The 27,251-nt window shown below is 45.4% G+C and overlaps 1 protein-coding gene across 1 annotated transcript in view; it reads right to left on the bottom strand.

Moving 5' to 3' along the window:
* Positions 1-1,859: 1,859 nt before the first annotated feature.
* Positions 1,860-27,251, bottom strand: part of LOC124039981 (zinc transporter ZIP11-like) — a 153,249-nt gene continuing 127,857 nt past the window's right edge. Inside the window, 4 exon segments of the mRNA XM_046356622.1 lie at positions 1,860-3,340; positions 7,050-7,209; positions 8,284-8,368; positions 8,370-8,382. Of these exon segments, the coding sequence (XP_046212578.1) occupies positions 3,262-3,340; positions 7,050-7,209; positions 8,284-8,368; positions 8,370-8,382 (337 nt within the window). The 3' untranslated portion in view covers positions 1,860-3,261.

The raw sequence follows: 27,251 nt of genomic DNA, 5'->3' as shown, positions 1-27,251 counted from the left end.
ATGTCCTGTGCTTGAGCATCAGACTCTCCTCAGCACTCCCCTAGTGTAACAGTGCTCTAACAGTACTGTACTGTTCTTTGCCGTTGGATTGGCTACTTCTGACATTCTTTGACCGCCTCTCCAGACCAGATTACTAGCAGACGGCCTGTGGTCAATGCTCTCCACTGTTCTCCTCATACAGGACTATGGCCACCAGACAAAGGAGCCATTTGATCCCAGGCACAAAGTAAAGAAAGGGTCCCTTCTCTCGGATCCTGTGTGCTCGGGAGACTATGTGAGTGTATGTGAGTGTGTGTATATATATATATTGTGTGCACGCGCTCCATGCTTGTGGCTTCCCAGTCTCTCCGGTGCCCAATAAAGTCAGGGAAGAGCCGTAACAATAGCCATTGTCCTGCCTATACCAATCCCTGACCTCAGTGAGGTGGGCACGGTCGCTCCGGGAGACGCTGGCACAGGGTGGCTATGAAAGGGGTTCTTTGTCCTTCACCTTCACCGTGGCAACAAGGTGTTTCCTGAACTGGCATTCCGACTCAGTGAGAAGCAAAACCACGTCTCGCCTCTCCCTATCGTACTTATCACAGCTCCAAAGAAAAACAAATAGGAAAAAGAGGGAGAAAACCCACACACGCATACACGTCTATGTGTGTGCCAGTCGACTAGCTGCCAGGGCTGAGGCTTACACAGAGCGTACAAAGGTATAGAAGTGCCGTGGAGTTGAGCATTTGTTACATAAGGATGGGTGATGGTTCAGGTTACTGGTATCATTGTCTAGCGCTGTGAGCCTGAGTGGACAGCGGATACATTGCACAAGACAAGGCCTCAGTCAAAGTGAAATGGTCCATTCAACGCGCTCAGATTTTCCCGAAAGCTACACCTTGAAGGGCTGAGGACTGAAATGGCAAGAAAACACGGAGAGAAAAAGGAGAGAAAAAGGACGGACGAAAGAGTGAGCAAGTAATAGAGAAGCCAGTGTGAAAGGATAGTGGCGTCATGTAAGGTTTCCAGAGGGCTGCATAAAGTGTTGATGTTTTTTATGCCAATCTCCCAATGGCAAAAAAAAAATGCATGATTTATTTCCAGTTAGGCTCGGGCCGTGTACAGTAAGAGCACAGCTGCATGGCAGTAAAGGTCTACAGTACAGTGTGATTTATTCCAGTGACTCATGTGTCAGTGGGGCAGTGGCTGAACCAGGGTTGACCCCCACTGACTCACAACGTAGAGAAAAAAAACACACAAAGTGGAAGCAGTATTGGTTTATTACATCATCGTCGCCATCAATAACACATCTTTCTCACTTTTCCCTTTGGAATTGTTCTATCTAACCCCCCCCCCCCCCCCCCCGCTAGAACAGAGTCAGGCAGGGCGACAAGGGGCAGTTTGTTTCAAGCGTGTCTGGGTAGGAGTGCTGATTTAGGACCAGTTTAGCCTTTTAGATCACAATGAATGAGATTACATGGACAGGGAAGTCCTTATTCTAATTGGTCCCAAGGGTTTAAAAGCCCCCCCCCCCCTGCCTCACGCAGTACAGTACACAAATGGAAAAAACATGGAAAGGCAAAAGGGAGGTTATATTTGAGTTATGTGGCTGGCATTCCATTTGGCGAGCTGTGCCAGCTGATTTCTTACACAACCTTCACATCAGTCATGACATATCATCTGTAAGAATAGCGGAATGTTACGGTATTATAATAACAATGCAATAAGAATGGAAAGGTGTGCTAAGATTGAGAAAAGAACGAAGCAAGCTGTAAAATGTTGCTATTCTCATTCCCTTCGCCCAAACACACAGTGGACCATGCATTATGTTCTCCCTCCCTCCCTCCCTCCCTCCCTCCCTCCCTAAAGTTAAGGAGAAAAGGAAAAATAGACACAGAATCACTCTGTCATTTAACTGTTTGCTTCACAGAAGATGAAAACATCATGCCATCCTGAATGAATCAGGGTGTGCGCCATTTCTGAATATTTTACAGTACATCCTCATCTGACCAAAGATCCGGCAAACCAACACATTCAGCTGGTTATTCGTGACATGTCTGTATACACAGATCCCTGTGTTTCCTTCAGTGACCATAACGAGCCTTCAAAACACAGTGTTGAGGTACAACTGTGCAGTGGTCGACACAGCTGGAGCCAAAATGGCATAAGCCCTTAGAGGCGTAATCCCATGGCACACACTCCATTAAGATCCATTCAATACAAAATATACACTTTTCATACACGGCTGTCTCAGTTCCAATCTAAACCAGTCATACAAACATCAATCTTCAAGTATTGTCACATTTTACCATTCGGATCCAGTAACAAACATAATTCTTTGCATTTTCAGAAGAAAAACAAAATATTTGGTTGAGCATCCTAAAGGGGCAATCTGCAGTTGAAACAATAACAAAACCCTAACCCCACCACTGCTTTGGTAAAACACTAAGGGTTAGGCTGGAGAAATGGAACCACTCTCAAATTCATAAGCATAGCTATGGATGCAAAGACTGACCATCCATGATATCCAAATAATAGTTTTAACCATGTTTTGAGGCTATGCAGTGCTTGTTTACAAGGAGTAAAACATTGGAGTAAAACAAGATTATATTCTGGGTTCTGATAGGGTACGACGCTTGCACTGAGCTCATGAGGCATTTATAAGTTATGTTCTTCGAGAATCAGGGCGGCTAGCAGCTGTGACGATGTGCGCTGAGAGTCGGGAAGCAAGTTCAGGGAGGGAGTGACTTAATCGATAAACGAAACACAAAACAAAACAAGAAACACGAACAATGCACAGGCATGAAACTGAAACGGAAACAATGGCGCCTGGGGAAGGAACCAAAGGGAGTGACATGTATAGGGAAGGTAATCAGGGAAGCAACGGAGTCCAAGTGAGTCTGACGACGGGTAGGTGCGCTTAACGATGATGACAAGTGTATCGCCATAACCAGCAGCCTGGTGACCTAGAGGCCCGAGATGGAGCACACGGGACAGCAGCCTAGCAGTTATTAAAAACGTCGGGCCAGTAACTGAAAGGTCGCTGGTTTGAATCCCTGAGCCAACTGGGTGTAAAATGAGAATCGACAGATATGCAGATCGTTGGATGAAATGCGCAAAATTTTATAATTCCAACATTTAAAAAAAATCATATCATAAAATAAAATAAAAGCAAGCAGTTGGAGAAAAGGCAGATTTGGTCCCTTTTCTTCTTTCGAGGTCTGGTGATTGTCATATTCTGTGACATCATTCTGTGACATTAGCGGTGTTCCAAGCAAAGCCTCAGCCCAGCCCAACGTCCAGTGACATCATCACTACAAAGCCCAGGATGGAGGTCCAGGAAGCCAACGTACCGTTCCCACTTCAAGACAATATACATGGACAGGGTTAATCAATGTTGGTGTACTTAATACAGTACTTAAGTCATATACAGTACACTGAGACATAAAGTCTGGAAAGATAAGATTGATAGACAGGCAGAAATAGAGGCAGACAGACAGAAATAGAGACGGACAGACGGAGACAAAGACAGAATGATAGACACACACATACATACACACACACACACACACACACACAAACACACACAATAAACAGGCAAGCAGGCACACACTTCACAGTGACAGTCTACCCACACAAACTGTTGGATGTTGAAGAGAGGACAAGCCAAAAGACAGCTCGCTTCCCGTCTTGAATTTTAAAGCAAACAATACGCCCAGGGTTGTGAAAACCAGAACATTCCAGGGGGACCGTGTCTTTGCTCCTCTCCCACTCTCCCTCCCTGCGGCTCACAATTACACAAAGACAGCGATTGATCAAGTCTGGCTCAGTCACAGAGATGGGGAGCGCTATGAACAACCAAGCAAAGAGTTGGAACCAGGGTGGGGAAAACTTAGAAAAACAAGAGACAGAAAAATGTATTTCGTTCTTGGCCATATTCTATGCTTTCTGTCTCTTTCCTTTCTGTCACACTCTCGTTGTATGTTTATGTATTACTAGGACACTTTGTTCAAGTGTTTTCGAAAGGGTTAGTTAGACATGGGCTAAGCCTTGACTAAGACATGGGCTAAGCCTTGACTAAGACATGGGCTAAGCCTTGACTAATACCCTGATGAATACCCTGATGAAGACAGCTTGGCTGTCGAAACGTTGGTAATTACATTTTTGCATCTGAGCTCCTAGAGCACATATGTCAGAGTCAAGGCCCGCGGGCCACATCCGGCCCGCGAGAAGGTTTTTTACGGCCCCTGGGATGATCTTGATTTGTTATTAGAACCGGCCCGCAGACCGCAGCAAGCCGGCAGCCCGCAGATCTTTTACACGCACCAATACTACATTTCCCACAATGCAACGGTGACGCACCGAGCAGTAGGCTGCTTCATTTCAATATTTATTGGCACAGCAGTTGTCAGCATCACAGTAAAATTAACTTTCAGATACCCATCAAAAATGGCAAAACGGAAGGTGGACACTGAGAACCGGGGGTTTCAAACAAGGTGGGAGTCGGAGTATTTGTTCACGGAGGTAGCTGGAAAACCTGTGTGTCTTCTGTGTGGAGAAAGTGTGGCGGTACTGAAAGAGTATAATCTGAGACGACATTATGAAACGAAACACGCGGACAAAAACAAGAATATGGACATGGAACAAAGGCTACAAAAGGCAGAGGAATTAAAACGCCAGGCTGCTGTCAAGGCCAGTTTTATTTTGGCAGAAGAGATCGCTAAATCAGCCCGGCCATTTACGGAGGGGGATTTCATCAAAAACTGCATGATTAAAGTTTGTGACGAAGTTTGCCCAGAAAAAAGGCAACTCTTTTTAAATGTGAGTCTGAGCAGAAACACCATTGCCGAGAGAGTAGACCAGTTGTCCATCAATCTAAAAGAGCAGCTTGTGAAAAAGGGAAAAGATTTCATTGCATCTTCCTTGGCTGTGGATGAGAGCACCGACATTTCTGACATTGCCCAGTTGTCAATTTTCATCCGCGGAGTGGACTCCAGCCTAAGCGTGACAGAGGAGTTTTTGGCTTTACGTCCTATGCATGGCACAACTACGGGGCATGATTTGTATGAAGAGGTGTCAAGATGTGTAAATGAGATGGAGCTGCCTTGGGAAAAACTTGTGGGTTTGACAACCGACGGAGCACCTGCGATGTGTGGACACAGGAGCGGACTGGCGGCAAAGATACGGGAAAAGATGCAAGAGGAAAACGCGACAGGTGAGCTGACAGCTTATCATTGTATCATACACCAGGAAGCGTTGTGCGGTAAAGCCTTGAAAATGGAGCATGTAATGAGCATCATCACGCGCACAGTTAACTTTATCAGAGCCAAAGGTTTGAATCACCGCCAGTTCAAGGCATTTCTGACGGAGTTAGAAACGGAGCATGGTGATTTGCCTTATCACACAGAGGTGCGATGGCTAAGCCAGGGAAAGGTGCTTCAAAGATGTTTCGAGCTTCGTGAGGAGATTTGTCTGTTCTTGGACAGCAAAGGGAAAGACACAACACAACTCCGAGACGAAATGTTTCTGTGTGAAATGGCTTTTCTGTGTGACATTACGAGTCATCTGAATGCAATGAACTTGCAGCTGCAGGGTCGGGATCGTGTCATCTCTGATATGTACAGTACAGTGAAGGCATTTAAAACCAAACTGACTCTGTGGGAGACGCAGATGCGGAAAGAAAATTTGAGCCACTTTCCCAGCTGCCAGACCATGAAAGAGAAGCTCTCTACCAGTGCGTTCCCGAGCGCACAGTTGGCTGATAAAATAGGTATGCTTGCCGCTGACTTTCGACGCCGATTTGCTGACTTTGAAGCACAAAAAAGCAGGTTGGAACTGCTCGGTAACCCATTTGCTGTTGACGTGGAAAGCTCACCACCAAACCTCCAAATGGAGTTGATTGACCTCCAATGCAATGATGCACTGAGGGCAAAATATGCGGCAGTGGGTGCTGCGGAGTTCCCCGACACAATGCCCCAGCTGCGCATCCAGGCTGCTCAAACGTTGTTTATGTTTGGCAGCACATACCTGTGTGAACAACTGTTTTCTTTGATGAACTTGAACAAAACATCACACAGAAGTCGACTTACTGCTGAACACCTCCACTCAATTCTGAGGATTTCCTCAGCTCAGAGCCTTACCCCGAACATTGATGAACTTGTGGAAAAGATGGGACACCACCAAGTATCACCCTCAACCTCAAACAAGTGAACATTACTGTGCAATCACATATTTAGAGTTTTTACTCAGTTCAAGTTTAAAAGTTAAAGTTTAATATTTGTTTTCACTGCATGTTACTTCTCCTTAAACAAAGTGTTGTTTTTGATTAATAGATTTTTGCACTTTATTTTATTGTATTTCAATCCAATTATATTTTAAAAATATTTCAGTTGAGTGGATGATAGAAAATTGCTATTATTGTTTTTTTCTTTGAAGTAAATTTAGCCCACTTTTGCTAAAATAGAAAATATAGGCTACTGATGGTGCCTTGAATACCGGTTTCTTTCATTTAATGTTCATGTTATGGGGATTTTTATATAAAGGAAATTTGTCTTTTGTGTCTGTTGAAAATTAAAGATTACTGACAGAGCCATAAGAAAATATTGCTTTATTTATCTGATCATATTGGAATATATTTGTTAGGTTTTCAGTAGGTTCAATTAGGTTCACTAGACTATATGCGTCATTTAAAAAATTTTCAATGAACATTCGAACAGTCCGGCCCTCGGCTTGTAGCTAAATTTTTTATTTGGCCCTCCGTCCATTTGACTTTGACACCCCTGTCCTAGAGTGTGCGGCTCTCTTTTATTTTCAAGTTTTCTACTCCGCTAGCCAGCACCTCGTCTAAATAGGTGTGCGTTTCCTTTTCTTCTAAGCCTTGACTAAGACATGAGCTAAGCCTTGACTAAGACATGGGCTAAGCCTTGACTAAGACATGGGCTAAGCCTTGACTAAGACATGGGCTAAGCCTTGACTAAGACACGAGTTTAGCGATGGGAGGGCACTGTTAATAGAACATCTATCCCTCAAATCTCGCTCGATGTTCTCCATCAGTCTGCGTGGCCACCCACCTGAGTTGAGCCTCTGGGATGATGTCATCAACCACCACATACACCATGGCCCCGGCAGCGAAGGCCAGGGCGTATGGCAACAGTGGTTCCGCCAGCACCACGGCAACGCTGCCTAGCAACCCAGCGATTGGTTCTACCATACCACTGAGCTGTCCATACCTGAGGAAATAGACCATGAGTTAGTTAGAACCCTATGCGGTAGGGATGTGACAACAACAAAAAACATGATATTAACTTTTAAACTGACATTTTTAAAAATTAGTTTTCCATTAAAACAAAAAGAAAAATTCCAACACAAATTCACAATGCGGATGCTGTCAGCAGCGGTTTGGGTCTCAAGGTGCGTCGGTTAAGCATTGCACTTGCACTACTGGTACCGTACCTCAATTCCACGTGGCAAAGTTTGTATTTCACCAAGATTCAGTATTTTTGGAACGGAGGAGACTGATTAGTTGCCGCACTTCCGAGAAGACAAACACATATTTCCTAGCGAGCTAGCGAGGTATGGAGAGAGAGAGAGAGAGAGAGAGAGAGAGAGAGAGAGAGAGAGAGAGAGAGAGAGAGAGAGAGAGAGAGAGAGAGAGAGAGAGAGAGAGAGAGAGGGCACAGTATAGACAGGTCGGCCACCAGGCAGAGCGTCAGAACCGTGCACTAGGCTCATCGATCGGTAATCAAAAGCTGTATCTCGAAATGGAACGCTGTATCTCGCAATTCCTCGTCTTGCTATGTCTCGCAACTTCAATAAAGCAGGGCCTATCATCAATGACCATGCGAGGATATTCTACACACAACAGACCGAAAGACTGAACACACACAGTCATCGTTAGCCAAGAGAAAGAGCAGGCGAGCCAGTGCGAGGGAAGGAGAGAAAGGAGGGGTAGGCAGAAAGAACAGTGCTTATATGGTCATCTGTATCTCACAACATCATGCCTAAAGTTTGTGTCTTCCTCTCTGGTTCTATTTATATTACACAACTTTCCCCAGGCCTTTATAGCCTATCATCTAGTTAGTCTATAACACGGCAAAGACATGTTTCTAATTCCCTCCCCCCTAATGTTAACAATCCCAATTTCGTTTAAACGCTCACACCCCTACTAGGGGCCCTTTTTGGCTCCTTCAGTCATTGGCTGTCAAACCAAGATAAAACAATTCCCTTAGTATGAGTTGAGATGCAGATGAACAAAGTGGTCCATATGAAGGTACTACGTGGATCAACAGAGAAGTGTTCCTCATCAGAAGGCTTTCCATGTGGACATCCCTGCACCTCGCAGAGGGAGGCTCACCGCAAGACCCTCTGGGAAATCCTGGATACCTATGCCAAATGGCCAAGTTTCTGTAAAACACATGACGATAACGATTTAGAGGATACCATTTCTTAAGATCTATGTATGACGGCCTTACAGATTACAATTCTTATTACCACTACCGTAATCAATGGTCTTTCATTGACATTGGTTAAGAAGCCTAGGTGGAAGAGATTTCATAGCTTTGAGTTTGCATTTGAAGCATTTCATTCACTTGAACCTCATTGCTTCAATGGAATTTGAGCTTTATCATAACTAAGTGAGGTAGAAAGTGTGGTTGGTGAAGTGTGGTTGGTGGGTGGGTGAAGTATGGTTGGTGGGTGGCTGGGTGGATGGGTTGGTTTGTTGGTTAGCTAGGAGGAAACTGTATCTGAACGATATATAGTACATAGCATGGAAAAAACTCAACTATTTTGCTGTTGGCAGTTTCTGTGTGAAACCTGTTCCGGGGTCAGTTATAAGGCAGTTGTGCTCAGTCACTTTACACAGAGAATGAGTCAGCACCGGAGGAAATCATCACAGCAAAACCCACAGAGACCACAGATAGGGACTTATTCTCAGGACATGGAAACAAGTGCTAAGAAGACAGCATGTCAAGACACATGAGGAGAGCGTTGGATGTGAAGAGTTGGGAGTTCAGCAGAGAATAGATCTTAAACAAAATAAGTTGAGCTTAGAAGTGTCCATCCAAGGCTCTCCAAAGCATCAGTAAACTGAGCATAACAGCACATTCCCAGTCCACACTATTAGCAGCCAGGGTGGCAATTCAACGACATGCTCATAAGTGGTGTTAACCAGTGTGTTTGTTTGTCAGCTCACACTCCACTGCATCCTAGTTGGACTGCTTCAGTTCCCAGGGGGTAAGGAACTCAGTAATGCCACACACTGGAACAACTTTGTTTGTGTTTTTTAGGGGAAAGCTCTCTTTTGGGTTTCCTCCTTCCCTCTGTCCTTCCCTCAATCCCTGTGAACCACTCTCTGGCACAGAGTCAAGAGCCTGCCCCCGGAGAGGGAAGATTAATGACAGTTAGTCACGGTAAGGTTTACAGCTGCCACAGCCTGAGAGAGAGAGAGGGAAACGGAGTGCATGAGAAAGAGAGAAAAGAAAGAGAGAGAGAAGGAAGGAAGGAAGCAGTTGTGATGTGTGTGTAGCATGAATGTATATGTGTATGTGTGTGTATGTCTGTGAGGGTGTGTGCATGTATGCTAAGATGTGGAGAATCAGAGCAGGTTGTCAGTCCAGTTGAAGTGTTCAACAGTCTAATGGCTTATAGATAGAAACTGTATCTGAGCCTCTCGGTATCAGACCTCATGCTCAACAGTAAGTGAGTGAACATCTCGTGGCTGGGGTATGAGGTGTCCTTGATGATGCTACAGGACTTCCTCAGGCACAATTTTGAGTAAATGTCCAGGATGACGTACTGGGCCTTCTTCGCCACCCGCTGGCGGGCCTTGCGATAGTGGACGGAGCACTTCCCGTACCAGGCCGTGATGCACCTGGTCAGGACGCTATCGAAGGTGCAGGGGTAGTATTTGGAGAGGACTCGGGGCGGCATGTCGAATTTCTGAAAACTTGTGACTCTCTCTACTGTATTCCCGTTGATGTGGATTGGCCATGTTCCCTCCTCTGCTTACTGAAGTCAACAATGAACTCCTTTGTGGATGGAGTCGGTGTCATACAAAGCCACGCATTCAAGGGTGAACAGTACAGCAAAGGACGGAGGACACACCCCTGGGGGGCCCCTGTGTTAAGAGTCAGTGTGGAGGAGCTGTTCTTGCAAATCGTCACAGCCTGTGGTCTGCCTGTCAGATAATCCAGGATTCAGTTGCAGAGGGTGGTGTCCAAACTCAGGGCTCTGAGCTTGGTGTCGAGCATGGAGGGAACAATAACGTTGAATGCTGTAAATGAACAGCGTTCTCAAATAGGTGTTCCGATGGAAATGGCATCTTCCATGGATCTGTTTGAGCGGTAGGTACATTGGAGTGGGTCCAGTGTGCTTGGCATGCTGGCCTTGATGTGGGCCATCACAAGCACTTCATGATGACTGAGGTGAGCGCGACGGGGCGAAGTCATTTGGGCTCTGGGATGCCTGTCAGCTGAGAAGATATCCACCAGCTGGTCAGCACACACTCTGAGGACGCGGTCAGGGATGCCATCTGGGCCGGCAAAGAGAGAATCCAGAGAGAGAGAATCCAGAGAGAGAGAGAGAGAGAGAGAGAGAGAGAGAGAGAGAGAGAGAGAGAGAGAGAGAGAGAGAGAGAGAGAGAGAGAGAGAGAGAGAGAGAGAGAGAGAGAGAGAGAGAGAGAGAGAGAGAGAGAGAGAGAAAATGAGAATCCGGAGAAACCAAAAGAGAAGACTGGAGTATTGGAATGAAGGAAGGATGTCAGAGAGAAACATCTGGGCAGCGTGAGAGAGCAGACAAAGAGAGAGACAGATAAGAATGGGGGGAAAAAAGACAGAAGGGATAGAATAGAAGGAGGAGAAGTCCAGAGTGAGGAGAACCCATGCCTCTGGTGTGGTTGAGGTGAACCCAGTCACCCAGTTCTAGGTTCACTGGTAATCACATGGGAGCCGTATTGGCAGGAAACACCACCTCATACAGTACTATTTCATAAATGTGAGCCACATTTTCCCATTACAGCAGCATTTCATGGCAGCTATGTCTGTTTAGCTGCAGTATTAGGACAGGACCAGACTGGATGGAAGCACGCCTGTCCAGTCCTCAGTAATGACATGAAAAAATGGCCTACCGATCAGGACAGTGCTTATGTACAGGACAGTGCTTATGTACCATCTCTCCTGTCTGTTCTCCTCCAGGGAGAGCGCACTGTCCTGATCGTAGGTCATCTCTTCATGTCATGTTTGTCAATCAACACTGCAGGTACAGTGCGTGTGCGTGCATGCGTCTGTCTGTCTTGATATCAGACACTACCCTGTAGACCATTTTCCCTTGCCTCTCTGGTATTGGCGAGGAGGGTTTACTCTCTCCTTTGCTATTCATTGTAAATGTTTGTAGGCCTGTGTAGCCAAATTGTATCTATGATCGTATGTTATCCATTTATTCTTTTTATATGTTTTTATTTATATCTGTAAATCAACCAATGATATCATGCCACACCCGGCCATGATTACAGACACCTGTGTGTCCTTCCAAACTATATAAACTAGTGACCCGCAGTGTTTGTCATTACATCCTGATGAAGACAGCTTGGCTGTCGAGACGCTGTTTATTCAATTATTGCATCAGACCTCCTAGAGTGTGAGGCCCTCCTTTTCCTTTTCGAGGGTTCTCTCTCTCACACACATCATTATGATTGCTATCACATGTCATGAAATGCACATTGTTCTCAGCATAGGGATTTCGTCACAGGCTCCCACGTTAGCAGCCCATCAAAAGGATGCTAGCAGGGCGTTAGCTAGCTCAACAAGTGATTTACTGCTGAGACACTACCGACCTGTATTGAGCTGTACTGAAATAAACAGGAGCTGGTTAGCATGCTAATCGCTAGTCTATCTCTGTGTAGTAACGTTTAGCAATCATTAGACTCGGCGACTATTTCAAATAACTTACTAACAACACTGGGTTAGCAAAAAACAAGTCATATCCTATTGATTATCTTCATTCCTACCAGATACCTAACAGTCTTGAGCTCCTACCATTTCAATTTGACAATTTTTGTCATTTAGCAGACGCTCTTATCCAGAGCAGTTAGGGTTAAGTGCCTTGCTCAAGGGCACATCGACAGATTTGTCACCTAGTCGGCTCGGGTATTCAAACCAGCATCCTTTCGGTTACTGGCCCAGCGCTTTAACCTACCTTCCCTCACTCCCTGCCTGCCTTCCTCTGCTAGGTGTGTGGTTGTAACACCTGATCTCTTCTCCTCTCCTGCCCTCTGTGGCATATTTGACCCTCTTTTAGACTCCATCCCTCATTCCTCTTTCTCTCTGAGGGCCCAGTGAGCTCAAGGCTCTCTTTCCCCCACTAAGCCAACCCCTAAACACACACACACACACACACACACACACACACACACACACACACACACACACACACACACACACACACACACACACACACACACACACACACACACACACACACACACACACACACACACACACACACACACACACACACACACACACACACACACACACACACTCCAGTCTCTTGAAAACAAGGTTGATGAAATCCGAGCAAGGGTAGCATTCCAGAGGGACATCAGAGACTGTAACATTCTTTGCTTCACGGAAACATGGCTCACTGGAGAGACGCTATCGGAGACGGTGCAGCCAGCTGGTTTCTCCACGCATCGCGCCGACAGAAACAAACATTTTTCTGGTAAGAAGAGGGGCGGGGGCGTATGATTTATGGTTAACGTGACGTGGTGTGGCCACAACAACATACAGGAACTCCTCACAATCAAATGTAGACCGCATTATCTACCAAGGTAATTCTCTTAGATTATAATCACAGCCTTATATATTCCCCCCCAAGCAGACACATCGATGGCCCTGAACGAACTTTATTTGACTCTTTGCAAACTGGAATCCATATATCCGGAGGCTGCATTCATTGTAGCTGGGGATTTTAACAAGGCTAATCTGAAAACAAGACTCCCTAAATTTTATCAGCATATCATTTGCTCAACCAGGGCTGGAAAAACCTTGGATCATTGCTATTCCAACTTCCGCGACGCATATAAGGCCCTGCCCCGCCCTCCTTTCGGAAAAGCTGATCACGACTCCATTTTGTTGATCCCTGCCTACAGACAGAAACTAAAACAAGAAGCTCCCGCGCTGAGGTCTGTTCAATGCTGGTCCGACCAATCTGATTCCACACTCCAAGACTGCTTCCATCACGTGGACTGGGATATGTTCCGTATTGCGTCAGATGACAACATTAACGAATACGCTGATTCGGTGTGCGAGTTCATTAGAACGAGCGTTGAAGATGTCGTTCCCATAGCAACGATTAAAACATTCCCAAACCAGAAACCGTGGATTGATGGCAGCATTCGCGTGAAACTGAAAGCGCGAACCACTGCTTTTAATCAGGGCAAGGTGACTGGAAACATGACCGAATACAAACAGTGTAACTATTCCCTCCGCAAGGCAATCAAACAAGCTAAGAGTCAGTATAGAGACAAAGTAGAATCTCAATTCAACGGCTCAGACACAAGAGGTATGTGGCAAGGTCTACAGTCAATCACAGATTACAAAAAGAAAACCAGCACAGTCACGGACCAGGATGTCTTGCTCCCAGGCAGACTAAATAACTTTTTTGCCCGCTTTGAGGACAATACAGTGCCACTGACACTGCCCGCAACTAAAACATGCGGACTCTCCTTCACTGCAGCCGACATGAGGAAAACATTTAAACGTGTCAACCCTCGCAAGGCTGCAGGCCCAGACGGCATCCCCAGCCACGCCCTCAGAGCATGCGCAGACCAGCTGGCTGGTGTGTTTACGGACATATTCAATCAATCCCTATCCCAGTCCGTTGTTCCCACATGCTTCAAGAGGGCAAGCATTATTCCTGTTCCCAAGAAAGCTAAGGTAACTCAGCTAAACGACTACCGCCCCGTAGCACTCACTTCCGTCATCATGAAGTGCTTTGAGAGACTAGTCAAGGATCATATCACCTCCACCCTACCTGACACCCTAGACCCACTCCAATTTGCTTACGGCCCAAATAGGTCCACAGACGATGCAATCTCAACCACACTGCACACTGCCCTAACCCACCTGGACAAGAGGAATACCTATGTGAGAATGCTGTTCATCGACTACAGCTCGGCATTTAACACCATAGTGCCCTCCAAGCTCGTCATCAAGCTTGAGACCCTGGGTCTCGACCCCGCCCTGTGCAACTGGGTACTGGACTTCCTGACGGGCCGCCCCCAGGTGGTGAGGGTAGGCAACAACATCTCCACCCCGCTGATCCTCAACACTGGGGCCCCACAAGGGTGCATTCTGAGCCCTCTCCTGTACTCCCTGTTCACCCATGACTGCGTGGCCACGCACGCCTCCAACTCAATCATCAAGTTTGCGGACGACACAAGTGGTAGGCTTGATTACCAACAACGACGAGATGGCCTACAGGGAGGAGGTGAGGGCCCTCGGAGTGTGGTGTCAGGAAAATAACCTCACACTCAACGTCAACAAAACTAAGGAGATGATTGTGGACTTCAGGAAACAGCAGAGGGAACACCCCCCTATCCACATTGATGGAACAGTAGTGGAGAGGGTAGTAAGTTTTAAGTTCCTCGGCGTACACATCACAGACAAACTGAATTGGTCCACCCACACAGACAGCATCGTGAAGAAGGCGCAGCAGTGCCTTTTCAACCTCAGGAGGCTGAAGAAATTCGGCTTGTCACCAAACTTCTACCGATGCACAATCGAGAGCATCCTGTATCACCGCCTGGTACGGCAACTGCTCCGCCCACAACCGTAAGGCTCTCCAGAGGGTAGTGAGGTCTGCACAACGCATCACCAGGGGCAAACTACCTGCCCTCCAGGACACCTACACCACCCGATGTCACAGGAAGGCCATAAAGATCATCAAGGACAACAACCACCCGAGCCACTGCCTGTTCACCCCGCTATCATCCAGAAGTCGAGGTCAGTACAGGTGCATCAAAGCTGGGACCTTGAGACTGAAAAACAGCTTCTATCTCAAGGCCATCAGACTGTTAAACTGCCACCACTAACATTGAGTGGCTGCTGCCAACACACTGACTCAACTCCAGCCACTTTAATAATGGGAATTGATGAGAAATGATGTAAAATATATCACTAGCCTCTTTAAACAATGCTACCTAATATAATGTTTACATACCCTACATTATTCATCTCATATGTATACGTATATACTGTACTCTATATCATCTACTGCATCCTTATGTAATACATGTATCACTAGCCACTTTAACTATGCCACTTTGTTTACATACTCATCTCATATGTATATACTGCACTCAATACCATCTACTGTATCTTGCCTATGCCGCTCTGTACCATCACTCATTCATATATCTTTATGTACATATTCTTTATCCCCTTACACGTGTGTATATAAGGTAGTAGTTTTGGAATTGTTAGCTCGATTACTTGTTGGTTATTACTGCATTGTCGGAACTAGAAGCACAAGCATTTCGCTACACTCGCACTAACATCTGCTAACCATGTGTATGTGACAAATAAAATTTGATTTGATTTGACACACACACACACACACACACACACACACACACACACACACACACACACACACACACACACACACACACACACACACACACACGCTCCCTCAACAATGTGTGTCAAACAGCACAGAGGAATCACTAACTAACCATTGAAGTGTCTGTCAAACTAGATACAAATATGTTTCATACTGACTGGCCACTGGATGGTGGGGAATGGGGATTGTATTGGGTTCTACTGCTGTGCACTTTAGTGGTTAAGAGTGATGGGGTAGTTGTGGATGCTTCAGACTACACACACGTTTTCCTAATCCCATGGCTATAGGCTAAACATGCAATAATAATAATCTCTGGGGGGCAGGGCACGCAAATGGTTCTGTAGGCACTCCTTCCATCTCTCCATCTGTTTCTCCTTCTCTTTTCATCTTCCTCTCTCTCTTCCCCCTCTCCCGCTTTCTTCTTTCGCCCTCTTTTCCTCAACGTCTCTCTCTCTCTCTCTCTCTCTCTGGATGGAGGGATGCAGTGAAAGGCTCTATTGAGAGCAGGTCTGCACGTGTGGAGGAACCCGTACCATTTAGGCTAGTTTGTGTTATGTCAGGAATGCGCTGAATGTCAGTAGCAATCAGTGAAACACGACTCCAACTACCAGAGGACCGAAAAAGGAGAAAAGAGACATTTTTTGAAGCTAAGAAAATATGTCTGATGGCCTTTGGCCCCCTTTTCCACATAAAAGTGTAAGAGAAGTTGAAAAGAAAGAGCCTCGTGATATTCTCCTCCCCCCCCCCCCATGTGTCTCTTTCTACCTGTTCAACTCTCTCTCTCGTATCTCTGCTTCATCATCAGAAGAGATACAGTAAGCGCCAACACGCCAGAATGAACAAGAACACAAACCCGCCTTAACCCTGCTGCTACACTCATCCATATTCTGTGACTGAGTAATAATGTATGTATGCCCACATCCTGCTGCGATTCGGTCTCTTGTGTCACACCCTTGAAGGAGGCCTGCCCTTCCTTGCCATGGAGAATCCTCGCCATGAAGACTGTAATTAATTAAATATTGCATGGCCATATCTGCGACTGCCGTGGCGAACCAATGGCATCACTAACGGAAAGCAGACAAAGGCCTGACAGGATGAAGGCCTTGTCTAAAGAGAGAAATGGTGGTACAGTAATGTATGGTTTCCCATACAGACTCCTCCCGTGTTTGAGAGAATACAGACCTAGGAAAAAGGCACAATTCAAGTTTTAGCTGTGCAGGTGGGACACAGTGATTGCTGTGTTTGCTATTAGAGTATATAATAATGCAACAACAACAACAAAATATTAGAAACATAAAACCAAATATGGACCATATTGTTAATGGCTGTGAAAGTTCTACCACAAAAGAAGAAGAAAAAAAACATTTACAATCTGTGCCGAGACATCAGGAGATGATTTACTAAAACAGCAGAGGCAGACATCTCACGGTCTTAGACAACATCGGTTGAAATGACTTGCTGACGTGGTAAAACCTCTCTGATCAAATGTTCCCTCGAATCTTTTGTTTTAGTGTTGGGACTTTCCATCGCGGACACGTATGACCTGTCTCATGTAGCGCTTCCTGGGATGTGTGCATGCACTGAGTGTACAAAATATGTGTGTGCACATTCATGCAGTGTGTGTGGTGTGCGCGCATTCATACAGTACACACACATATACACTGAGTGTACATAACATTAAGAACACCTGCTCTCAACAGTTTCCTGTGTCTATCAAGAATGGTCCACCACCCAGCGGAAATCCAGCCAACTTGACACAACTGTGGGAAGCATTGGAGTCAACACAGGGCAGCATCCCTGTGGAACGCTTTACACCTTGTACAGTCCATGCCCGACGAATTGAGGGCAAAAGGGGGTGCAACTCAACATTAGGAAGGTATTATCAGTGTTATAAGAAGGAGAACTGAGCCTCATAAACCGCATCGTGTCTGAACAGGCATCGTTTCAGAACGAAAGGGTGATGTTGCTCTGCTAGTGTTGCTGTTCTGTCTGTCTGGGGCAAGGCTCAGGGAGAGAAGGTTGAGATAGAAAACAGAGGAACCAAAGCTACTGGCACGACCAACAAACTCACACTCACGGAACATGACTGATTAACTGAGGTGCAGAAGCTGAAAGAATTTGTGTTGGAGCTGAGAGATGTCGTGGTGGTTCTGAGAGACATTGTTTCGGAGTAGAGAAAGACGCTTTGGAACACGGAGACAAGAGTGGCAACCAGCAAGGGCCAGGTGGAGGAACTGAAGAAAGAGAATGCAGGTAATTAATTTCTCTGGGTATATGAATTCATACATGAATAATATAATATATGCCATTTAGCAGACGCTTTTATCCAATGCAACTTACAGTCATACGTGCCTACATATCTATGTGTGGATGCTCCCTAGAATCAAACCCACAATCTTGGCCATGCTCCACCAACTGAGTCATACAGGACAATTACTATGAACGAGATTCTGTGTTCTCATCTCAAATCAAATCAAATTTGATTGGTCACATACAGGTCACAGGGTGTGACTAGTGGGTAGTCTAGTTTTTGCTTTTCTATGTTGGCCTGGTATGATTCCCAATCAGAGGTGCCTGTCTATCGTTGTCTCTGATTGGGGATCATATTTAGGCACCCTTTTGCCACTTGTTGTGTGTCGGATCTTGTTTATGTATTGTTTATGTGTAGCTTGTGAGCACTGCATTGCTTCACGTTTCGTTTTGCGCTTTATTGTTTTCTGTGAGTTTCATTTAAATAAACATGTTTAACTCTAAGCATGCTGCGCCTTGGTCCATTAATTCAACCAACAATCATGACAGAAGATCCCACCACAACTGGACCAAGCAGCGTGCCCGGGAGGAGATGGCATCCTGGTCTTTGGAGGAGGTCGAGGAGAGAATATCCTGGACTTGGGAGGAAGTCTTGGCAAGATACGAAAGCCTGCCATGGAAGCAGGTCGAGGCAGCGAAGGAGCAACAACGACGACACCGGGGTTCGCGGCCACGATGGAAGCCCGAGAGGCAGCCTCAAAACATTTTTTGGGGGGGTCACATGGGGTGGTTGGCAGAGCCAAGGTGGGAACCAGAACCAACTCCCTGTACTCACCGTGTGGAGTTGATCACCGTTCCATTGACATGTTTTCTGGTTCTACGCGCCGTGTCTCCAGTGCGTCTCCACAGCCCAGTGTGTTCTGTGCCAGCTACCCACACTTGTCGTGCTAAAGTGGGTATCTGTCCAGAGCGGGTTGTGCCAGCTCAGCGCTCCAGGGTCCAGTACATTCTGCGCCGGCTCTACGCACGGTGTCCCCAGTGCGCCATCACAGCCCAGTGCGTCCTGTGCCAGCTCCCCGCACTTGTCGGGCGAAGGTGGTCATTTGTCGCGTTGTGCCAGCTCTATGCTCTAGACCTCCAGTGCGCCTCTACGGCCCAGTATATCCTGTGCCAGCTCCACGAACCAGGCCTCCAGCGACGGTTCCCAGTCCAGAGTTTCCGGCGACAGTCTGCAGCCCGGAACCTTCAGCAATGGTTCACAGTCCGGAACCTCTAGCAACAGTTCACAGTCCGGAGCCTCCAGTGATGATCCATGGCCCGAAGCCTCCGGTGATGATCCATGGCCCGGAGCCTCTGGTGATGATCCAGGGCCCGGAGCCTCCGGTGATGATCCAGGGCCCGGAGTCTCCGGTGATGATCCAGGGCCCGGAGTCTCCGGTGATGATCAGGGCCCAGAGCCTCCGGTGATGGTCCATGGCCCGGAGCCTCCGGAGACGATCTACGGTCCGGAGTCCCAAGCGACGATCCACGGTCCGGAGTTCCCGGCGACGAACCACGGTCCCGAGTCCCCGGCAACAATCCACGGTCCGGAGCCTCCGACGACGTCTCACGGTCCGGCGCTACCAGCGACGATCCCCGCACCAGACGCACAACCGGATCCACGAGTGGAGCGGGGATTATGCCCCGCACCGGAGACGCCAGCGTGGCTTTTGCGGCCGTGGTCCGCACCTTTGGGGGGGTACTGTCACACCCTGACCTTAGAGAACCTTTTATTTCTCTATTTTGGTTAGGTCAGGGTGTGACTAGGGTGGGTAGTCTAGTTTTTCATTTTCTATGTTGGCCTGGTATTGTTCCCAATCAGAGGCAGCTGTATATCATTGATCATTGGATCATATTTAGGCAGCGTTTTTCCACTTGTTGTGTGTGGGATCTTGTTAATATATTGTTGCTTGTGAGCACTGCATAGCTTCACGTTTCATTTTGCGCTTTATTGTTTTCTGTGAGTTTCATTTAAATAAACATGTGGAACTCTACGCACGCTGCGCCTTGGTCCATTAATTCAACCAAAGATCGTGACATCTAACAAGTAATATCAAACAATTTCACAACATATACCCAATACACACAAATCTAAGTAATGATAGCAGTGTGAACAGGCAGTTGCTCGGGTGGTTGTTGTCCTTGATGATATTTTTGGCCTTCCTGTGACATCGGGTGCTGTAGGTGTCCTGGAGGGCAGGTAGTTTGCCCTCTGTAATGCGTTGGGCAGACCGCATCATCCTCTGGAGAGCCCTGATGTTGTGGGTGGTGCAGTTGCCGTACCATCTGTAAAGTTTTGTGAGGGTTTTAGGTGCCAAGTCAAATTTCTTCAGTCTCCTGAAGTTGAAGAGACGCTGTTGCGCCTTCTTCACCACACTGTCTGTGTGGGTGTACCATTTCAGTTTTTCAGTGACGTGTACGCAGAGGACCTTGAGGCTTTCCAACTTCACTGCAGTCCCATCGATGTGGATAGGGGCTCATCTGCTGTTTCCTGAAGTCCACAATCATCTCCTTTGTTTTGTTGACGTTGAGTGAGAGGTTATTTTCTTGCACCACACTCCCAGAGCCCTCACCTCCTCCCTGTAGGCTGTCTCGTCATTGTTGGTAATCAAGCCTACTACTGTTGTGTTGTCTGCAAACTTGATGATTGAGTTGGAGGTGTGCAGTCATGGGTGAACAGGGTGTACAGGAGGGGGCTGAGCATGCACCCTTATGGGACCCCTGTTTTGAGGATCAGTGAAGTGGTGTTGTTTCCTACCTAGTTGCACAGGGCAGGGTTCAGACCCAGGTCCTCAAACTTAATGATGAGCTTGGAGGGTACTATTGGTGTTGAATGCTGAGCTATTCCTCTTGTCCAGATGGGATTGGGCAGTGTACAGTGGAAAGGCGATTGCATCGTCTGTGGATCTATTGGGACGGTAAGCATATTTAAGTGGGTCTAGGTTGACAGGTAAGGTAGAGGTGATATGATCCATGACTAGTCTCTCAAAGCACTTCATGATGACAGAAGTGAATGCTAGTCATTTAGTTCAGTTATTTTTTATTTCTTGGGTACAGGAACAATGGTGACCATCTTGTAGCATATGGGGACAACAGACTGGGATAGGGAGAGATTGTGCCCATAAACACACCAGCCAACTGGTCTGTGCATGCTCTGAGGACGTGGCTCGAGAGAAGGAGAACCCACAGCTAGAGAAGGAGAACCCACAGTTCATGGTAGTGGGCCGCGTCGGTGGCACTGTGTTATCCTCAAAGCAGGTGAAGAAGCTGTTTAGCTTGTCCATTAGCAAGACGTCGGTGTCCGCGATGTGGCTGGTAGTCCGTGATTGTCTGTAGACCCTGCGACTCTCTTTCGTCTCAATACTGATGTTTTGCCTGTTTGATTGCCTTGCGGGGGGAATAACTACACTGTATTCTGCCATATTCCCAGTCACTTTGCCATGGTTAATATAGAGTGTTTTGCGCTTTCAGTTTTGCACGAATGCCGCCATCTATCCACAGGTTTCTGGTTAGGGTAGGTTTTCACCTTTTCATGTGTGAGTTCCAAATATCTCCAACGGTCGCCCCAGCGTGAGAGAGAACGTTCTAATGAGAACATTATAATGTGATGTTAGCATGTTCTCTTCATTCCAGCATGTGATTTTTATGCAACAGTACATTTAATCAGAGCTGCCCTCAAACGCAGCCTGTTTTTATTTATAGGCTGTTTTCATCTTGTCAATTTCAAATGATGAAGTTTCTATTTTCTATGAACAGTTTGAATTGAGGTGTGTTCTGCCTCCTCATTCATTCACATAAAAGTAATGCTTTTTACTTTTGCGGACAATTCCTTTTTTTGACAGTTCTGACCCGGACAGAATTCGCCAAGCACTTTCCAATTGTTTGTGCAGTTCAAGTCTGTAGACATTTGCGCATGTCCCATCAAAACAGGATCTGCACACACATGTTCACATTTTCCGTCTGCTGCCCGCATCGTAGTCATTGTTGTTTTTGTTACCAATAATAACTTTGGAAATGTGCGAGTTTCTATCAAAGTAAGTGCCTTATTACGTTATAATAGTTTATGTATGTCGTGTTATGTTGTTTCTACTAGAGGTCGACCGATTAAAGAACACATTCTTATTTTCAATGACGGCCTAGGAACGTTCTGCCTCGTTCAGGGGCAGAACGACAGATTTTTACCTTGTCAGCTCGGGGGATATAATCTTGCAACCTTACAGTTAACTAGTCCAACGCTCTAACCACCTTATTACATTGCACTCCACGAGGAGCCTGCCTGTTATGTGAATGCAGTAGAAGCCAAGGTAAGTTGCTAGCTAGCATTAAACGTACCTTATAAAAAACAATCAATCAACGACTGTCGTTGCTCCAATGTGTATTTAACCATAAACATCAATGCCTTTCTTAAAATCAATACACAAGTATATATTTTTTAAATCTGCATATTTAGCTAGAAGAAATCCAGGTTAGCAGGCAATATTAAACAGGTGAAATTGTGTCACCTCTTGCGTTTATTGCACGCAGAGTCAGGGTATATGTAACAGTTTGGGCCACCTGGCTCTTTGCAAACTAAATGGCAGAATTTTACGTAATTATGACATAACATTGAAGGTTGTGCAATGTAACAGGAATATTTAGACTCATGGATGCCACCCGTTAGATAAAATACGGAACGGAATAAACGTTTTGTTTTTGAGGTGATAGTTTCCAGATTTGACCTAACATGCTGACCAGACCGGACACGTCACTTGCGCGAAAGTCGCAAATTCAATTTAGAAATCCATGTTACTCAATTAATGCACCCACACTGCTCGCACGCACCAATGAGCGTCTGTGACACCAAGGGCTAAAATAGAACTCATTCCTATTTCTGATGCTGATCGCGCTGAAAGTCCTGCCTCTCCCATCTCCTCATTGGTTTATAGAAGCAGGTACCCACGTGCCATCTCCTCATTGATTATACCTGCGTGGGTGACTGAAAGACGAACTGTTTTGCCGGTAGTTGTGGTAATACAATGAAAGTTTAGATGCGATCACCATATAAATTAAACGATGAAAAAGCCTGGAAGGAGGGGAGATGATGGCCGTTTTATGTGTGGATTAATTGTCAGAGTGGAGGTCCTTGTGCATTTCAGGTAAAATAACAACTCAATGTTTATATCCCTGGACAAATTAGCTAGCAACAGCAAGCTAGCTAAATAGGACAGATTAAATTTAGCTAGCAAGTGCAAGCTAACTAGCTAAATTGCCATACATGTTTAATGCTTTTCAACCTGTCCCCAAATTAATGTCATTGGATCAGAGTTTGTTTTGATATTTTAACCTCTTCAACCTATGGGAGCGCTATGTCATTATTGGATAAAAAAACGTGCCCGTTTTAAGCGCAATATTTTGTCACGAAAAGATGCTCGACTATGCATATAATTGGCAGCTTTGGAAAGAAAACACTCTGACGTTTTCAAAACTGCAAAGATATTATCTGTGAGTGCCCCAGAAATGATGCTACAGGCGAAACCAAGATGTAACCTCAAACATGAAATGAGCTGAATTTTTGAAATTTTTGAATTTTTGCTTATGCTCTCTGCCGTTCATCCAAGATGTCTGCAGCATTATGACGTATTTGTGGGTATATCATTGGAAGATTGGCCATAAGAGACTACATTTGCCAGGTGTCCGCCTGGTGTCCTTTGTCTAAATTGGTGCGCAATTCTCAGTAGCACTCATTTTACCATGCGATACAGAAGGAGAAGCACACTTCCAGGAACGATACATCATTGAAGAGATATGTAGATAAACACCTTGAGGATTGATTCTAAATAACGTTTGCCATGTTTCAGTCGATATTATGGAGTTATTTTGGAAAACGTTTGGCGTTTTTATAACTGAATTTTTTTTTTTTTTTTGTAGCCAAACATGACGCAGAAAACGGACCGATTTCTCCCGCACAAATAATCTTTCAGGAAAACTGAACATTTGCTATCTAACTGAGAGTCTCCTCATTGAAAACATCCGAAGTTCTTCAAAGGTAAATGATTTATTGAGTGTTTTTGTTGGATTTTGTGAAAATGTCACCTGGTGATGCTAACGCTAAATGCTAATGCTAGATGCTAACGTTAAATGCTAAATGCTAGTTTCGCTATGGTAGAGAAGAATATTTTTGAAAATCTGAGATGACAGTGTTGTTAACAAAAGGCTAAGCATGAGAGCTAGCATATTGATTTCATTTCATTTGCGATTTTCATGAATAGTTAACGTTGCGTTATGGTAATGGTCTTGAGGCTGTAGTCATGATCCCGGATCCGGGTTGGCTCGACGCAAGAAGTTTTAACCTGCATGTCGTGATCGCGTTTGGTGTGGGGGGGGGGCAAAATAAATTTATGGTAGATAGCGCACGATGGTGCATGCGCGCAGCCGGTTTGGGTTCCGTGTAAGGCTCGTATTTCTGTGTGTTTATTATAGTTAAATCTATGATTTGGTATTTGATAGAGCAGTCCGACTGAGGGGTGGTAGGCAGCAGCAGGCTCATAATAGTTAAAGGTATATGGTTTAGAGAGAAATAGTCGTTATAATTCCTGTAATAACTTGCGGCTGAACTTGGATAAGGTAACATTTGTCAACATATATTCATAAATCCACTCTACAAAAAAAATGATATTCGCTTATATTTAGCCAATATTTATCAGAGTTACCTTGTCCTATGGATATCTACACCGTTATAAAATTGGCAAGGTGGTGTAAGCCTACACGAAACACCGACCTTATTTTAAGTGGATCTAAAAATATCCTATGGAATAAATGAATGAAGGAACCGCTTGTCAGTTTTTGCTAGAAGGTGTCATGGGAATTATGACCATTATTAAAATAGGATTTCCTGCATATAGAAATTACAGTTTTTGTTTTCAACATTCATCACAGGTAACTTACTCTATTTTTATTCAAACAGTTGAGAGTATTTTCTCCTAAGCAGACTCTTCAGTATCATTGTCACTTCAGAGCTGTGTGTGTGTGTGTGTGTGTGTGTGTGTGTGTGTGTGTGTGTGTGTGTGTGTGTGTGTGTGTGTGTGTGTGTGTGTGTGTGTGTGTGTGTGTGTGTGTGTGTGTGTGTGTGTGTGTGTGTGTGTGTGTGTGTGTGTGTGTGTGTGTGTGTTCTAAAACGTCTTAACTGGGAATATTGAAGACCCATGAAAGCTTGTGGTTCGTTTTAACATATGTTCTCATGTTATTTGAGACTAAATTTACGTCTCGTTTGTCATGCCACTTTACTGCCAACAGTTGACATTTCTTATTTTGTATAACGGGTCATTTAGGATGGCAGTAGCATTGTTGATGAATATTGGGCTCCAGTATTCTTTTAGGGAGTTCTTCTTTACTATCCCCATGAAGGACTATCACCAGGAAGGTATACATTTCACTAATTGTGGTTTCCCCCCCCCACACTCCTGGCTCTCTCTTCTCCTGTAGCTCCAAGGCATAGCTATTGGTCTCTGCTATGTCTCCCACCAGCTCCTCTGTCAGAAACAACTTGAAGCACTCTAACTCAGATGGAAATGGCAAGGGGCGTTGCTCTCCAGATTGGGACTCGTCAAAGCCAACAGCAGGGCCAGGAGGGGTGAAATGGCTGGCAGCCTTCCAGCTACCACAGAACTCCTGTACTTCATCCACTGTCGGTCTGCCTCCATCACCACCAGCATCTTCAAAGGGAACTGGGACTTTGTCAGTGGACAAGGGTTCCTCAGATTCAGGGTTCTCAATGGCTGGGGGGCAGCTCCTCACTGTCAGAATCTGATTCCTGACTTTGAGTCACTGTCAGATTTTTTTTACATCTCCAGAATTTCCGCATTTGTCAGTTGTCTCCTTTTGAAAGACATTGCTAATGCTACAGCTTAGCTCACTAGCTACATACATAAACAACACTGAATGGCTCAGAGTGGGAGTGAGAGGTTATGTGATTGATTGCCTGCATGCGCCATTTGTATCAATAAATGACTATAATAAAATGTTTTGTGTGGTATTATTGATATATTTACTGTTTTATCCACGTTTTTCAATTACCGGTGATAAATCATGCATTCCCATTCTTGCATATATTGTAATGGGCACATATTTTGTGCCTATTAGGGTGTACTAATTGGTTGTACTGATTATGATGAGCTAAGCTAATTTCAGCTTTGTTTGGAGCCATGTTTGTTGACATACAATACATTCTGGGTGTCACGTAATCGTCTGTTGGACCAAAGATGTTATAAGAAAATGAGGTGAGTAAGGGTTCACAATTTTTTTTGAGAACTTCCGGAAGTGAATGGTGGGATGTGAACGATGGTAGATGACACACCCCCTTCAACATGCATACTATAAACAGACCAAACTCATCTTGTCTTCTCTTATTATCTTTGGTTTCTGTGAGGGAAAAAAAGCATGGCAGCTTGCAGAAACTAACCATCTTCAGATTACTTTCGATTACTAGAAAGTGTTTTACTCAATTATTTCAATCAATGGTGAGCTCACCCGTGATGTGATTAATTATAATACTAATTGTTATTTGCTAATTCATAATGTAGTTTGCCAGCCGAGAGTTATAAAAATATGACCGCCTGCGAGTTAGCGCTAGGACAAATGTAGCCCACATTGTTTTTGGTTTGGATGATTGTGTTATGCTGTAGATACTTCTGTGAATCTCTGAACATTGCATTACAAAATAAACTTTTTAAGGGCTGTTTGTGCAAAATGTTTCTGAAAAAACAGTGGCCAGCTCAAATGCTGATTGTTGCATCATTCGAAACTGGCAGTTCTAAATAAGCGTTCTAATCACACCGGTTTGATCGTACGCTACAGGGACCGCTGTAGAATGATCACACCCATGTGTTGGTACATGTGAAAAAGTTAATGGTCAAAGTGGGTACACTTCCTGATAAACTCAGTCACCGTATCAGTATATTCGTCAATGTTATTATCGGAGGCTACCCGGAACATATCCCAGTCCGCGTGATCAAAATAATCTTGAAGCGTGGATTGCGATTGGTCAGACCAGCTCTGAATAGTCCTGAATAGCCCATCCTGTTTGAGTTTCTGCCTATAGGAAGGGAGGAACAAAATGGAGGCGTTGTCAGATTTGCCCGAAAGGAGGGCGAGGGAGCGCCTTGTAGTCATCCTGGAAGTTGAAGTAGCATCTGATTTATATGCATTGTCAACATTGACAGCGTTTGTTTCCATAGGCCAAGCAGCTGAACTGTCAGCCATGGGTGCCAGATTCAGAGCCAGTGAGAGAGAGGTGGAGGATCTGATGTGAGAGAGCGTAGACAGAACAAAAGGTGGCCTTCTCAGCACGTTTGACCGATGACGGAGTTGTAGGACCCTTCGATAC

Source organism: Oncorhynchus gorbuscha, linkage group LG07 (genome assembly GCF_021184085.1).
Source record: "Oncorhynchus gorbuscha isolate QuinsamMale2020 ecotype Even-year linkage group LG07, OgorEven_v1.0, whole genome shotgun sequence".
Taxonomy (NCBI): domain Eukaryota; kingdom Metazoa; phylum Chordata; class Actinopteri; order Salmoniformes; family Salmonidae; genus Oncorhynchus; species Oncorhynchus gorbuscha.
The sequence above is the reverse complement of the archived record's forward strand: the minus strand, read 5'-3'. Positions and strand labels throughout refer to the sequence as shown.